This window comes from Staurois parvus, unplaced genomic scaffold, assembly GCF_062004578.1.
Source record: "Staurois parvus isolate SC_StPar_1 unplaced genomic scaffold, SC_StPar_1.0 ptg000025l, whole genome shotgun sequence".
Taxonomy (NCBI): Eukaryota; Metazoa; Chordata; class Amphibia; order Anura; family Ranidae; genus Staurois; species Staurois parvus.
The window spans coordinates 30,231,929-30,248,265 of record NW_028317821.1 but is presented as its reverse complement, the minus strand read 5'-3'; the positions used below and the strand labels follow the sequence as shown (position 1 = coordinate 30,248,265).

At 42.7% G+C, this 16,337-nt stretch overlaps 1 protein-coding gene across 2 annotated transcripts in view; it reads right to left on the bottom strand.

The window, feature by feature from the left end:
• NUDT4 (nudix hydrolase 4) overlaps window positions 1-16,049 on the bottom strand; it is a 72,491-nt gene extending 56,442 nt beyond the window's left edge. The window contains exon 1 of one of the 2 annotated variants that reach the window (XM_089652666.1): window positions 15,697-16,049. In XM_089652666.1, coding sequence (XP_089508792.1) covers window positions 15,697-15,795 — 99 coding nt within the window. In that variant the 5' untranslated portion in view covers window positions 15,796-16,049. The remainder of the gene's footprint in view (window positions 1-15,696) is intronic. The other variant, XM_089652667.1, reaches the window with a different exon arrangement.
• Window positions 16,050-16,337: the final 288 nt, after the last annotated feature.

The following is a 16,337-nucleotide window of genomic DNA, read 5'->3' as shown; positions in this document are numbered from 1 at the left end:
GGTTTGACATGTTGGATATCTATTTACTTGATGCAACGTCTTTTATATTTTACAAAAAATTTGATGATTTATTGCTTTTTGTGCCCTAAAATTAACTCAAGTATTTTTTTACTGAAATGTTGCATTTCCTAGACCTTTGTGATATCGTGTGAGACACAAAATTGAAACTACCGCTATTTTATTCTCTAGGGTCTCTGATTTCAGAAAATATATGTTTGGGGGTTTTGTGCAATGTTCAGGCCTTAAATTAGTTTTTAAACGTGTTCAAAAAACAGCTCTGAAAGCAAAAATGGATAAAGTATAAGCCAGACACTCCCCTTTCCTGATGAGCCCAAAAGGTCTCTCTCCTCCCTGCTAGTCCCAGTGTGCGGTGCTGGAGACAGGCAGGGAGGGGAGGAGGAGATATACAGCGCGGTTAAAAATATTAAACGTTTAAGTTGCCATAAAGCCCCCGACATTCCTAAAAGCAGATCTCTGGACAAGTAGGTTTTTCAAAAATTTCTACACCCCTGTGCCACATTGCATTTTGAAGAAATTTACAGTGCAAAAGATTGAAAGGAAAGGTAATTTTTAATAACATTCAATTAAAATAGGACGTGTGTAGTAACTGTATAGGTTACTTTTTTTTCTCATTTGCTTTTTCCCATAAAAGTGGAGTTACCCTTTAAAAGTAGAAGTCTGGTCAAATTTCACCGAAACCAACCTGTTCCCACCCCCTTTTAGGCCCTATATTAACCACCCTGTAAAAGGGAAGATGTCTATACTTACATAGAATGAGGCCACTTTGGGCCGGTCGCATGACATGCTCCCAGCAGCTGCTTCAGTGACAACTGATGCCCCATAGGAAGTCTTTGGGTGATGTCACTGTACAGGAATTGTTGCCATATCCCCTTTTCACTACAGCCAGATGCTGGGGAGATCTTACAGCTTGAAATGAGGGTGTGAGCAGGTTAAGTTTAGACTTCTACTTTAAAGTGATTGAAAACTTTTATTTCTGCAATCCTCCTCTACTTGGGTCCCCTGGTCGTTGCTCCTGATATCCCCCCCCCCCCCCCTTCCTCCAGTTGTGACCCCATAGAAAGCTGCCTGTTATAGGGGTACTCATCCTTTAGAATCACATTAAGGTTTATTTTGCCACAGATTTGATTTGAAGGGAATCCACAGGTGTTCTGCAAATAATTTCTTTATTATTGTCCAAACTAAAAAAGTTTTATAAATACATTTAGTCAAATACTGCATGTACCATGAAGTTTTGTAGTTTAACAGCAGGTGGTGCACTCGTCTCTTTTTAAATGTTTTCCTGTATTTCCATTGTATAAAGCCTGGGTCCATAGCAAAATAAACTGTAGCTAGCATTTACAAAAACAAGTGAAACAGCAGAAAATGCATCCCATTAGTCAGGGCAAGACTAAAGGAGAAAACTGCTGCACTTTGGAAAAAGAAAAAAAAAAAAAAATACAAAACTATGCATACACTGTATACAAAGCAGAGTCAAAGCAAAACCATTTGATAGCTCAGATAACAAACCCAGTAAAGTTTACCATTATAAATCCAACGGACTAGATAGAACATGAAACCATCTGCCAAGTTGTCATTCAGGTGACTTTACTATGCACCAATAAAAGCAGCCAGGAAGAATCTAGCACTCAAAAAACAAACACCTATTGCAGTGTGAAAAAAACTAAAATTTTCTTTTTGTAATAAGGATCAAAATTCATGATAAAGATTTGACTTGGTCTTCAGATGAATCTTGGGTGAAAGTTGTGCAACTTATGTAAACACATTTATAAATATATCCTAGTGTTATTTCTCCCCATAGTTCCACTTTAAAGTAGACACAGATGAGAAGATATAAGCCCATACAAATGATATGCGTGCCAATTAAAAAACAACCAGACTATAAAATAATCACAAACTATACCTTACTCTTCAAAAATCTAAGTGATAGATTTAGTTTTTACATTCAAATAAAACAAAATTGGATGCTTAGCTGCAAACTTCTCTTTCAAACAAATTTTACTTTAAAGTGGACTGAAATCCATTATATACAGTGCTCAGCATAAGTGAGTACACCCCAACAATTTCGTCAGAAAACCTTCACTTTCTTTTCAGAATCAACATTTTCTATGGGACACTATACTACAAAATACTCCCACAAATGCGGACCATTGATTGCAGTTGCACACACAAAAAGTATTTTTCCTAACAAATTTATTCAAGACGAGGTTGAAAAAATGAATACACCCCAATGAAAGTCTTAGGAGCAAAGCTAAATATTAGACAACAAAATACTAAATTAACCACCTTCCGCCCGCCATATAGTACAATGACAGGCGCAAGGTGGTTCTCTCGTTCTGATAGGACGTCATATGACGTCCTATTCTCACCGTGCATGCACGGCTCAGGGAGCGTGGCGATCGCCGGTGCACTGTGTCCCTCGGACACAGCAGATCACGGAAGGTGCCGAAGATGTTGGCTCAGTCATGTGATCAGCTGTGTCCAATCACAGCTGATCACATGTAAACACGGAAATGCCAGTTATCGGCATTTCTCTCCTCTCGAGCTGTCACGCTGACAGCTCGAGAGGTGAGGAGAGCCGGTAATCGGCTTTCCGCGGAGGGGACATGTACACTGATCATCAGGGCACTGATGATCAGTGTGCCCTGATGATCAGTGTAGCCCCAGAATGTGTCCATCAGTGCCAGCAGTCAGTGCCACATCAATGCCACATATCAGTGCCCATCTGAGCTGCCTATCAGTGCCATGTATCAGTGTCCATCAGTGCAGCCTCATTAGCGCACATCAGTGAAGGAAAAAAATCACTTATTTACAAAATTGTATAACAAAAAACTAAGAAAAAAACTTTTCAAAATTTTCAGTGGTTTTTGGTTTAAGAAAAAATAAAAATCCCAGGAGGTGATTAAATACCACCAAAATAAAGCGGTCACAAAAAAATGATAAAAATTTCATATGGGTACAGTGTTGCATGACCACGCAATTGTCATTCAAAGTGTGACAGCGCTGAAAGCTGGAAATTGGCCTGAGAAGGAAGGGGGTATAAGTGCCCTGTAGGCTAGTGGTTAATAAGAATTTAACTACAGGCAAGTCTAAATATTTACAGTGCCTTGTGAAAGCATTCATACCCCTTGAAATGTTCCACATTTTGTCATGTTACAACCAAAAAACGGAAATGTATTTTATTGGGATTTTATGTGATAGACCAACACAAAATGGCACATACAGTATCTCACATGAGTACACCCCTCACATTTTTCTAAATATTATATCTTTTCAACCGCTGTATGGTCTTGGCTACCGTGCTTCAGCTCAGTTTCAGGGTCTTAGAAATCTTCTTATAGCCTAGGCCATCTTTATGTAGAGCAACAACTCTTTTTTCAGATCCTCAGAGTTCTTTGCCATGTTGAATTTCCAGTGACCAGTATGAGAGCGATAAAACCAAACAACACACCTGCTCCCCATTCACACCTGAGACCTTGTAACACTAATGAGCCACATGACACCCGAGAGGGAAAATGGCTATTTGGACATTTTCACTTAGGGGTGTACTCACTTTTGTTGCCAGCGGTTTAGACATTAATGACTGTGTCGAGTTATTTTGAGGGGACAGCAAATTTACACTGTTATACAAGCTGTACACTCACTACTTTACATTGTAGCAAAGTGTCATTTCTTCAGTGTTGTTACATGAAAAGATAGAATCAAATATTTACAAAAATGTGAGGGGTGAACTCACTTCTGTGAGATACTGTAATTGTAAAGTGGAAGGAAAATGATAAATGGTTTTCAACATTTTTTACAAATAAATATCTGAAAAGTCTGGCGTGCATTTGTATTCAGCCCCCGAGTCAATACTTTGCAGAACCACCTTTCGCTGCAATTACAGGTGCAAGTCTTTTTGGGTATGTTTCTACCAGCTTTGCAAATCTAGGAGAGTGAAAATCTTGTCCATTCTTCTTTGCAAAATAGCTCAAGCACTGTCTGATTGGATGGAGAGCGTCTGTGAACAGCAATTTTCAAGTCTTGCCACAGATTCTCAATTGGATTTAGGTCTGGACTTTGACTGGGCCATTCTAACACATAATATGCTTTGATCTAAACCAGGGGTATTGAATTAAAATTCAAGGAGGTCCAGTCACGAAAAGTTTCTTCTGGCCGAGGTCCGAATAGGGTGTGCCCATCGGTGTGCCCCCTTACATTAGGTCACCATCAGAGTGCAACTTTACATCATGTATTCCCATCACATCAGGTGTGCCCATCAGATTGCTCCTTTACAGCAGTTGTCCCCATCACATTGCCACCTTACATCAGGGATTCCCATCAGAGTGCCCCCTTACACTCAAAGTACCCCTTTCACTCAATATTTCCTCATCTGACCACAGCACCTTCTTCCACATGCTAGCCGTGTCCCCCACATGGCTTCTCGCAAACTGCAAATGGGACTTCTTATAGCTTTGTTTCAATAATGGATTTCTTGTCACTCTTCCATAAAACGCCAGATTTGTGGAGTGCAAGACTAATAGTTGTCCTGTGGACAGATTCTCCCACCTGAGCTGTGGATCTCTGTAGCTTCTCCAGACTAACCATGGGCCTCTTGGCTGCTTCTCTGATTAATGCAATCCTTTCCCGGCCTGTCAGTTTAGGTAGACAGTCATGTCTTGGTGGTTTTGCAGTTGTCCCATACTCTTTCCATTTTCAGATGATGGAATGAACAGTGTTCTGTGAGATGTTCAAAGCTTGGAATATTTTTTAACCTAACCCGGCTTTAAACTTCTCCACAATTTTATCCCTGACCTGTCTGGTGTGTTATTTGGCCTTCAGGATACGGTTTGTTCACTAATGTTCTCTAACAAACCTCTGAGGGCTTCACAACAGCTGTATTTATACTGAGATTAAATTACACACAGGTGGGCTCTATTTACTAATTAGGTGATTTCTAAAGGCAATTGGTTCCACTAGATTTTAGTTAGGGGTATTAGAGTAGAGTAAAGGGGGCTGAATACAAATGCACACCACACTTTTCAGATATTTGTAAGAAAAAAACAAAAAACAAAACCTTTGAAAACCATTTATCATTTTCCTTCCACTTCACAATTATGTGCCATTTTGTGATGATCCATCACATAAAATCCCAATAAAATATATTTGTGGTTTTGGTTGTAACATTACAAAATGTGGAAAATGTCAAGGGGTATGAATATTTTTTCAAATTACTGTATTAAACAAGTGTCCAGCAGACAGCTGATTATAAAAGAGCGTTGCTTAACAAAGAAAACCCCTTCCCATTTCATGCTGTCAGCAATGGCACCACATGGAAGAGAAATTTCACAAGGCCTGAGAAAGAAAATAATTTCTTAAGAGAAAGGTGAAGGCTACAAGAAGATCAGCAAAGCTTTACTTGTCAGTCAGAATACTGTAGCAAAAGTAAGACAAAAATTTAACAAAGATGGAACTGCAACCACCTCACAGAGACATCCACAGAAGTTAAAACCTCGACAAGAACATCTTCTGATGAGAAGGGCTGAAGAAAAAAAAAAAAGCTATTCAAGTTCACTGCAGTTAGCTAAAGCAGAAAGCCAAACTGGGGTGATTGTTTCCCGTAACACAATACAGCACACACTGCAGAGGAATGCCATGCATGGGTGTTGTCCATAAAGGAAGTCTCTCCTAAAGATCATGCAAAAAAAAAAGCCCACCTAGAATTTGCCAGGACCCATGCTGAAAAAGAAGACTACTCCTGGGACTCTGTACTCTGGAGCGATGACTTTAAAATAAATGTTTTTGGAACCGATAGCTTTAAAACTGTATGGAGTTGCAAAGGTGAGAAGTACAATGAAAAAGGCATGGTACCTACAGTGAAACATGGTGGTGCAGCATGAGTGCTGCATTTCATTGATGGCATCATGAGTCCACAGATATACTGCTCTATATTGAAAGAGAAGATGCTACTATTACTCTGTGCCCTTGGTCATCGTGCACTTTTCCAACATGACAATGATCAAAAACACACATTTAAGGAAACTGTTGCATTTCCGAAGGAGAACAGGATGAAAGCGATTCAGTGACTGAGTATGTCTGGACCCAATCGAACACCTATGGGGAATTCTGAAGAGACAAGTTGAGCATCACTCTCCATCCAGCATCCAGGCTCTAAAAAACAGTTCGCTCTTGAAAAATGGAAAAAGATGTTGTAATATGTCACCAACTTGTTCATTCCTTTCCTATATGACTTGGTGCTGTCCTTACAAATCATGGAGGTCATACAAAATACTAGATGTAGTAGTTTTTGTTGTGGGGTGTATTCATTTTTGCATCAATTTGAGTAAAACTGAAGATTTTGTAGTCTATGTTAGATTATTAACCTTACTTTCATGTAATGAGCTCATGTAATGAGCTAAACAAATGTTCTATAAAACTCAGTTTTGTCAAAATTTTGGAAATTGTTCTTGTTTTCATTGAGATATTGATTAAAATCTTACTTTTTAAAAAGGGATGTACTTATTTATGCTGAGCACTGTATATGCTGCTTCCTACCGCTCTATACTTAAATCCATTTAACCACTTGGCAACCACGCTACAGCCAAATGACAGCTACAACGCGGTTGTTCAGTTCTGGAAGGGCATCATATGACATCCTCCCTCTCACGCGATCTCAATGATCCTGATCACGTGATGTGGTAAAAGGCCAATCACAGCAGCCTTTTACCACTTGATCAGCTGTGTCTAATGACACAGCAAATCACTGGATAAATACAGTTGCTGCTTATCAGCTGCACTTTCCTCACGCTGTAACAGTGTGAGGAAAGTACTGCCAATAACCAGCAATTGTCAAAGAACAGATTAGCACTGATAATCAGTGCCACCCACCTGTACCCATCAGTGCAGTCTTATCGCACATAAAGAAACTTTTTTGCTCTTTATAGCACAAATAAATTAAATACCATCAAAAGAAAGCTCTATTTGTGAGAAAAAAAAAATGATAAAAATGTTATATGGGTACCATGCTGCATGACCACGCAATTGCCATTCATGAGTGTTGAAAGCTGAAAATTGGCCTGGGCAGGAAGGGGGTATAAGTGCCCAGTAGGCAAGTGGCTCACATTTAAGTCTAAACAGGTAATGGTAACCTGTGAAGGCTTTTAAAGCGTTGCCTATGGAGATTTTTTGTTTTTTTTTAGGTTTGTCATGGTTTTATAGGTGTGCAAAATGTGCATACATGGTATCTATTCACTCGGCACATCATCATCTTTTATTTTCCCCCAAAAAATGAGGTATTAAATTGTGTGTGCGCACTAAAACCTATTTAAGTGTATTTTTTTTCCAAAAATTTACATTTGAAAAATGGCTATGCAAATATCACACAACATAAAAAATTACAACAGTTATTTTATTCTCAAGGGTCTCTGTATTCAGAAGATATATAAAAGTTTGGGGGTTCCAATTATCAAGAAAAAAATTAAAAAATGCCGATTTTAACATGTATGTGAGAAAAGTGAAAATTGGCTCAGATGGCAAATGGTTCATTTAACTCTTCTTAAAGAGGGCTTAGGTTTAAATAAGTAGAATTTGCATTCACACCTGCCTTTGGACCTTGGGGAATGTATATGAAACAAAATCAGCAGGAGGTCCAGGCAATTAACTGTGGGAGACAGCCCCATTGAAAGCAAGGGAGGCTGCTGGCTCCCACAACTAACTGTAGCCAATCACATGTAAGCACTATGCAGTGATTACCTGCGAATGACTGGCCCTGGATGCAGACTGTCTGCATAGTCCTTGGGAAATGGTAGCTTCCCACTGCTTTCAATGGGAATGCCTCCTACAGACCTGAAGTGTTTACAACCACTTTAGTCCCATCTTCTGAAAAAGCTGTAAAAAGCACTCTAACAAAAGCCCTCATTTACCACTGTAGCTATAGGTATTGTGGTGACATGAAAGTGGTTCTAAAGTTTAAGTTTGTTTTTTTTTAACCTTAACGCATTTTATGAATTAAAGGAGAAGTTCACCTTTCGTAACATGTTACACCCATATTCAGTGTGTAACATGTTACAGATGCACCTATCTCCGCTCTCCCATCCCTGTTTTGATAGCGAACGGGGATCTTCCACATTCATTCAGTGTTCTGTGAATAAACTATAAGTACCAACATTCTTTGCTATTGTCTGCTTGTAGTTCAAAAGGAACTACCAGTGCACTGGTGAGCACTCGATTGTTCACTGAGCTTCCTGTCAGTTTAGCCTCCTGCCCATATCGGAGTTCCGGGCAAACGGCTACAGACAGTCTGTAGGACAATCTGCTGATGCACTGTGTGACCCCACCCCTTAGTTTCCCTCAGTGGAGAGGATGGCCGCTCATTTTCGGAGCTATAGCGAAGAAAAAAGCCAGTAATTTCATTTAAAAACAATGCCAGTTTTTAAATATAATTACCGGCTTTTTTACCCTTCACTATAGCTCCGAGAATGAGCTGTCATCCTCTCCTCCACTAAGGGAAACTAGGGGGCGGGGTCACTGGGTAATGTCACTGGGTGACCCCGCCCCTTAGCAGAGGAGAGGATGACAGCTCATTCTGGGACGAGTGAAGTTTAGACCAAAAAGTTCTACTTTGGTCTCATCTGATCACATGACTTTCTCCCATGCCTCCTCTGGACCATCCAGATGGTCATTGGCATACTTCAGACGGGCCTGGACATGACTACTTGAGCAGGGGAACCTTCCGTGCAATGCATGATTTGAAACCATGACGGCGTAGTGTTCTACCGACAGTGACCTTTGAAACTGTGGTCCCAGCTCTCTTCATGTCATTGACCAGCTCCTCCCTTGTAGTTCTGGGCTGATTCCTCACCTTTCTTATCAGTGATACCACATGAGTTGAGATCTTGCATGGAGCCCCAGTCCGAGGGAGACTGACAGTCGTCTTTAGCCTCTTCCATTTTCTAACAATTGCTCCAACAGTTGATCTATTTTCACCAAGCTGCTTGGCAATTGCCCCGTAACCCTTTCCAGCCTTGTGGAGGTCCACAATTTGGTCTCTGGTGTCTTTTGACAGCTCTTTAGTCTTGCCCATGGTAGTAGTTGATGTCTGACTGACTGTGGGGTGGACAGGTGTCTTTAAGAGATCAGACAGGTGCTACTAAATTAGATTAATGAGTGGAGTAGAGGTGGACTTTTTAAAAAGCACAGTAACAGGTCTTTGAGAGGCAGAATTCTTGCAGTTTCTTAGGTGTTCAAATACTTATGTTCAGCAGTGCAAGACAAATAAATTCTTTAAAAATCATACAATGTGATTTCCTGAATTTGTTTTTTAAATTGTCTCTCAGAGTGGGAATGCACCTACAATGTGAATTTCAGACCCCTCTATGATTTCTAAGTGGGAGAACTTGCAAAATAGCAGGGTGTTCAAATACTTCTGTTCCTCACTGTATAGTGAAGGGGAAAAAAAGCCGGTAATTAGATTTAAAAACCAGCAGTGACATAGGGGCAGTCAGTGAGGGAGTGTGAGTGTATACACTGCTCCTCTCCTGCCCCCCTCCTTGCACACACTGACCCCCCACAAAGAGGACCGGTCCCTCATATGCTATCACATAGGGGACTATTGGTCGGTCCCCTATGTGATAGCAAAATCATAAGTGCACCCAGACTATAGGCATTAAAAACAGCAGTCTCTTCATACAATAATAAAAACAAAAATAAAATAAAACCACAAAAACAAAGAATAAGAGCTGCTACTCCGTATGAAATTACTAAACATACCTGCAGTGCAGGACTGTCAGAACCTACAGTATTGTGTTGGGGAGCCATTTTCAAATCAAGGGCCAGTTCACACCATGCCTGTGCATGCATTGCACAGGAACAGGCTGTGCATTCCTAAGCAATTCGCACCGCATGCAAAATACATTCCATTTGCAATCTGCAGTGGGTGTCAATAGAAAGATAACACCACAAACGTAGGTTGCAAAACGCAGTGTGTTTGCCCACATCAGATAACATCTCCCTTTTGTACCGTGCAATCCAGTTGCAGTGCATTTTAAAAAGTAGTGCATACATTACTTTTGGTGTGGTGAAATTTTAGTCCATTCAAAATGAAAGTGAGAGTGTATTACTGGATTATAACCTGTTCCCGCCCGGTCAATAGAAGAATGATGGCCAGGCAGGCCTTTTGTTTTCCAGGACGGCATCATATGACATCCTCCAGGTCATGCCCCTCATGAGAACCACTGGGGGCGTGCAGTGTGGCGATCAGAGGTGGCTCTTTACCATGTGATAGGCTGTGTCCAATCACAACTGTAAACAATCAGCGGTAACTTGCGGTTACTGGTTTCTACTCCTCACACAAGGATCCTGTGTTAGGAAGAGAACTGGAACAGTGAGTTGCAGCATTAACACCTTCACTACAGTGTCCCGATTGCTGTGTACCTGACAGCACAGCTCATCAGTGCAGCCTAGCCGTGTACCTCTCAGTCCATATACCAACACAGCCTAATCAGTGTACCCATCACAGAGCCGCCATCACTCCCGCCTATCAGCAGTTTACCCATCACAGTTGCCCATCATACAGCCGCCATGTCCAAAAAATATTATACTAGTGAAGAAGCATTTCAAATCCTCAGTATGACGGACAAGAATAGCGGGGAGCTCTCACCATCCGATTCGGATTCAGAATATGGGCCAATCAAAAGTAGTAGATCGGTGATCAAATCGGAGGAAGAAGCAGACCCTCCTAAAAGAATAAAACACTGAAGACCAGGCAACCACAAGCAGCACCATACACGTCAATTGGCAAACACCAACAGCGCTAGACCGCAGGATGAAAGGCCCAGTATCTGCAGTGGAATACCACACCAGACCCCAAGAATCCGGATTCACACATCTAGCAAACCCAATATAGGTGTATTCCAGCTCAGGATCAGCTACACCCCCCCCCCATTCACCGCACATCCAGGTGTGCAGCCCAACACAGAACATTTTTCATCGATTTTTATCATTTATTTTTCCTTGATAATTTCCTTCAATTTCTTGTGGACCAGACTAACCTTGTTGCCCAACAATATATCTCACACCACCCCCAATTCATGCTATGCCCATACATTTGAATGGAGACGTCAAACAGTGGAGGAGTTTAAATTGTTTTTGGGCCTTATGATCAACATGGGGCTGAAACAAAAAAAAACAAGTTACATTCATGTTGGTCCACCCACCCCATCACATTCCCATTTTTTCAGCTGTAATGTCCAGGTCAAGATATTTGCTGAACTTTATGTCCCTGACCAAAACATCTGTGTGCATAAATAGAACAGATGCTATACAGCCCTATTTATCAACATGAAAGTCCCTCTTTTGGTATAAAAAGGCTGCAATATACCTTTTCCATATGACCATTTTTAATGCATATGTCATCGATCAGAAGTCGATGGTAAAAACCAACCACCTTCCTCAAATTTACAGAAAATGTCATCACTGCCCTAATCTATCAGCAAGGATCTCCACCAGAAAGCATTTGCTCAAATTGTTTCAGCAGACTTCTTGAGCTCTATTTCCCCGAGAACATTCCACCATCAGAAACAGAAAGAAGTAGCCAAAAAAAAAAATGTAGGGTATGCAGCACAGGGGGAGTTAGGAGAGACACCAGTTTTCATTGTCCCCAATGTTCCTCCCAACCAGGCCTATGCATCGGAGACAGCTTCTGACGTAATCCTGTCACTAAAATATTAGTTCCCCCTATTTTTAACAGCCTGCCATTTCCCCATTTTTATTACCTGTACTAATCATTTACCTGCTGTCTTGATTGACCATGTCCCTGCTTTCCACCTTAACTGACCCTGGCCCGTTTACAGACAATGTCTCTAGCGTCTGGATTGTTTATCTACCATATTTCTGCCTTACACCTGCACTGGCCTCGGCCTATCAACCAGGTTTTTTACCTGGCACATGCACTGATCTTTTGCCCTGCTACTGTAGTAGTGGGACTCAAGATAACACAGGGGTCTCACATAAGTGAGGGGCTTCAGAGTAGAGTTCCCAGTAAAGAAAACCAATTTTTGGTTTTCTCCAGGTTTTGTAATTCCTGAATCACAGCCTGTTTGTCCCACCCAATCTATTCGAAGTCTCCAGACTAAGCCTCTACCCCTGTGCCCAGGTCTCACCTGACTGAAGCCCTAAGCCTGATATTGCTGCCTGGACCAATACTTTTGACTGTGCTGACCATATATCTCTGCCTGCACTGACCCAGGACATTTGATGGACCATGTTCCCGGCTGTTGCCTGGACCAATACTTTGGTTGTGCTGACCATCTCTTCTTGCTGCCTGTACTGACCCAGGACTTTTTATGGCCCATGTTCCTGCCTGCATGTTAGCCTGCTGCCTGTTTTGAGCCTGGCCTGTTTATCCACTATATTCCTGCCTGCTGCCTGGAACATTCCTTTGACTGTTGCCAGCCCGCTGGACCAATGCTCTCCTCTGAGGACAACTACGCTACTAAAACCACCGGTACTCGTTTACCCTTTGTTCAGCTATGCTGTGAAAAAGTCTCACACTTGGTAGTGTCATATTCAGGAGCAGAAAAATTTATTTTTGAGTATAATCATTGGTATGTCCATGCTACGTGTTAGCAATATCTTATAAATGTACAACTTTGTGGAAAAAAAAAGTTATATTCAAAAGACTCATTATGCCTTATAGAACATACATTGGAGTGTTTGCTTTACAAAATGTGGTCATTTTGTGGGTGTTTCCATTGCCCTGGTGCTCCAGGGCCTTCAAAACGGATTAGTCAGAAAATTAGGTGTAATTTATGCCCCTAGAACACCTGAAGGTGCTACTTCACTTGAGCCCCTCTATGTGGCCAAGCTGTGGCAGTGTCTCACACATGTGGTATTGCTTTACTCAAGAGTAGCAGGATGTGTTTTGGGGTGCAATTGCAAGTATGCCTATGCCGTGTGTGAGAAATGACAATTTTGTATGAAAAAAAAAATTAATTTGTTCATTTTCCAAAGAACTGTTGGAGGGAAAAAATTACAAAATTAGAAAAAAAAAAAACTAATCATGCCTCTTACTAAATACACTGGACTGTCTACTTTCCAAAAAGGGGTCATGGGGGGGAATAAGAAAACCCTGTTTTTTCCCCAACAATTTCTGGTATATTTTCACTTATAGCTCAGAAAATAAAAAAAACCCAGTGGTGATTAAATACCACTAAAAGAAAGGACTATTTGGTTTGGGTACAGTATAGTATGACTAATTGTCAAAGTGTGAGAGCAATGAAGGCTGAAAACTGGCATGGGCAGGAAGGGGGTAAATGTGCCCAGTACTGAAGTGGTGAAACAGTATAGGCACTCATTTTTAATGTTTTATACAACTATACCTGCAGGGGCGGACTGACAACTCATGGGTCCCCCGGGCAATAGGGGATCATGAGGCCCCTATGTCTTTGCCCTAACTCAAAAAAGCCTATGAAAAAGGTACCAGGGGCATCTCATGGGGCCCCCTACTGACCCCAGGCCCTCGGGCAGTGCCCGAGTTTCCAAATGGTCAGTTCGCCCCTGTATACCTGCAAATGCTGCCAGCATGAAATAATCTATCAGGACTTAACTTTCGAAGTAAAGTTTCACATTAAGCCAGCATGTGTTTTACAGCGCTTTACCCCAACAAGTGAATAGGACCCAAGTGATTTAGGCTGAGTTTTACATAACCAAGTACTCTAAGGGTTCAGTCACACAAGATCACAGTTGAACTTAACCCTTCCGAATTTGATTGTACCCCCTTCCCTGCCGGTCAGCACTCACATTGTGCTTTAAAATAAGTGTTCCCGGGCATGCTTATGACATCCAGACTACAGTGATGCCTGCTTCTGACCTCAGAGATCTATGGAGTTGTGTGCTCAGGCAAAGTCTGCACTCATGCTGAAGCAACCCATTCCAAACCACAAGTGAACCATGCCCAGTGCCACCTCTTTCAAGTGGCACGGTACACTTAACTGTTCCTGGGCATGGTTCAGAGCACTCACACTACACAAAGATACGCGGGGGGGGAGATTTGGGACCGTGCCCAAGCACTGTTACAGCTGTTGGTGTATGTGCACTCCAGGTTTCAGGGCTCCAGAAAGTTTAGGGCTCATTCAACATTATGTGCAATGACCTGTGTTTTCCTGCACTGGATAAGCAGAGTATATAGAAAACAAAATTTTTTTTTTAAGTGCCCTGTTCACAGCACAAGGGTGGTGTTGTGTGGTGGGGTGAGCTGTGCTTTTACTGAAAAAAATCATGGCACTCATCTACCAATCCAAGTCCATGGTCTTCTCTGCGATGCAATTAAATGGCCAACAAAGTTTACGAATGCGAACAGTACCGGCAAACCTTTTTTTTTTTTTTTTTTTTTTAATAATCTAGCACTGCTACACAATACAACAGCTAGAGAACCTTTCATGATTACCCCAACTTCAACAGTTTACATGATCACAAACTTAATTAAATAGCGAGCAATCTGGAGAACAGAAGATCAGATATCTTATTTTAGTAAAAGTATTTAAAAACAAACAAAACAAATAAGTCTTTACGTATCCCAGGCAACTTCCATATTGTAGAAGACAAAATATAAAACATTCATCATGTCAAAAACAAAAAGCACCTCTCAGGATGTAAAGCTGGTCATGCACACCTATATTGTTCAGCAACTGAGCTAAATAAAACAAATTTAACAGATCCCTCCATCCACAATAAGATGGGCAAATCTCCTTGCTATGGTATTCTGAAAGATGCATGTACTGGGAGAGAATTGTCCATCAACTGGATGCAGCCACTGTTTGGGTGCAGTTTTCCACCCAGGTTTCTTCAAGTCGACTAAAAAAAAACAAATTTCTTGAGCCAGTTGGTCCTGACAGGGTCACCTTAGGCTTAAATTCCGTCCGATTCAGCAGAAATCAGCTGAAATGTGAGCTGTTGCAAGGCAGGCTTTAGTAATACCAGTAAGCTGTGCCTTTTATATCTGCCTTCCTCTGTTTACTGGTGACATCTCCGATACGTCCTTGTCACACGCTTACATCTCCCCCCTGGTAGGAGACCCTGTCACACTAATGACACCTACCATGAACCTGCACATGAGAAGAAGCAAAGTTCTAACTCCCGTCCTGCTATACACATGTTCCTGTTTAATCCAAACGACCCTGAAAGTAGTTGATGAAAACCGGTCTGGGACATCAGAGCCTGCACAACACTGCGCTCACTAGTTTTATGGAAAGTTCAATTTCCCAACAAAAGTTCCATAACTGGTGAAGCAAAAATAACTCACAGTAGCAAAAGTGGGCTTAGATGTGCAGAAACCCAAGGCAACCATATTTAACTGAACTGAGCATGATCACTACACTATCAACCATGAAGAGCTCCAGCTAACGTGTAGAAGGCTCACAATCAACTCGTACCATACAGCTTTCATTACACATCGCCAAACTTGTGCGTCTACAGTGATCCCTGGACACACACATGAGAATCGGAGGTGTAACACATGTAGACACCAATACAGCGAGCAGTGATCACAGCGGGCTGGGGGTGGGATCCGCGGAGACACACATGTGGATCCATCCCGGGGCAGCCGTGCAGAGGAGTGCTGTCGGGAGCCCCCCAGTGGCGGGGTAGCAGTGACACAGCAGGCCTGTAGAAGGAAGGGGGAGGGTCTCCCCCGGTCAGTCTCACCTCATCCTCCCTCTCGTTCCTGAAGCACAGGCAGGCCGCCCGCTTCTTGTAGCCCTCCCTGTCGTAAGTCCTAGTCTGGTTCGGCTTGAACTTCATCATAGAGGCGGCTGCTCCTCCGACGTCCCCGAGTGCTGCTTCAGTCAGCGCGACTCTCGCCGCTCGCTTATGCTCACTACACGTCCGAGAGCGCCCGATGCGGGAGGAGAGCCGGCCCGGGGTTAGAGCAGCCTGCTGGCGGCAGACAGGAGTGACGCTACGGAGCAGACGCGCCTCTCCATGGACTTGGGCCGTCTCCGGTGTGTGTCCGTTCTTGTGCTGTGGGCCCCCCCACCGCCGCCGCCTTCTCACACCCGGCCCCCCGTGACTCCCCACCCCTGCGCGCGCGCTGCCCGTCTTTCCACCAGAGGAGTGCTAAGGTAGCATTCCAGCGCGCGCCGCCCTCCTGTAGCGGTCGAGAGTCGCGCATGCGCGCTGCCGAGGGCGGGGGGAGGGCTTGAAGACCGGTGGCGAGCCGCTGCTCAATGGACCCTTCGCGTGCGCGCGCGTTCCGCGAGACTGTACAGGGCGTGGCGCGCGCATTCCACTATCTGCGGAAACCACGCCTCCTGGGCTGTGTGCGCGTGTGTCCCTCGTGCTGCTGG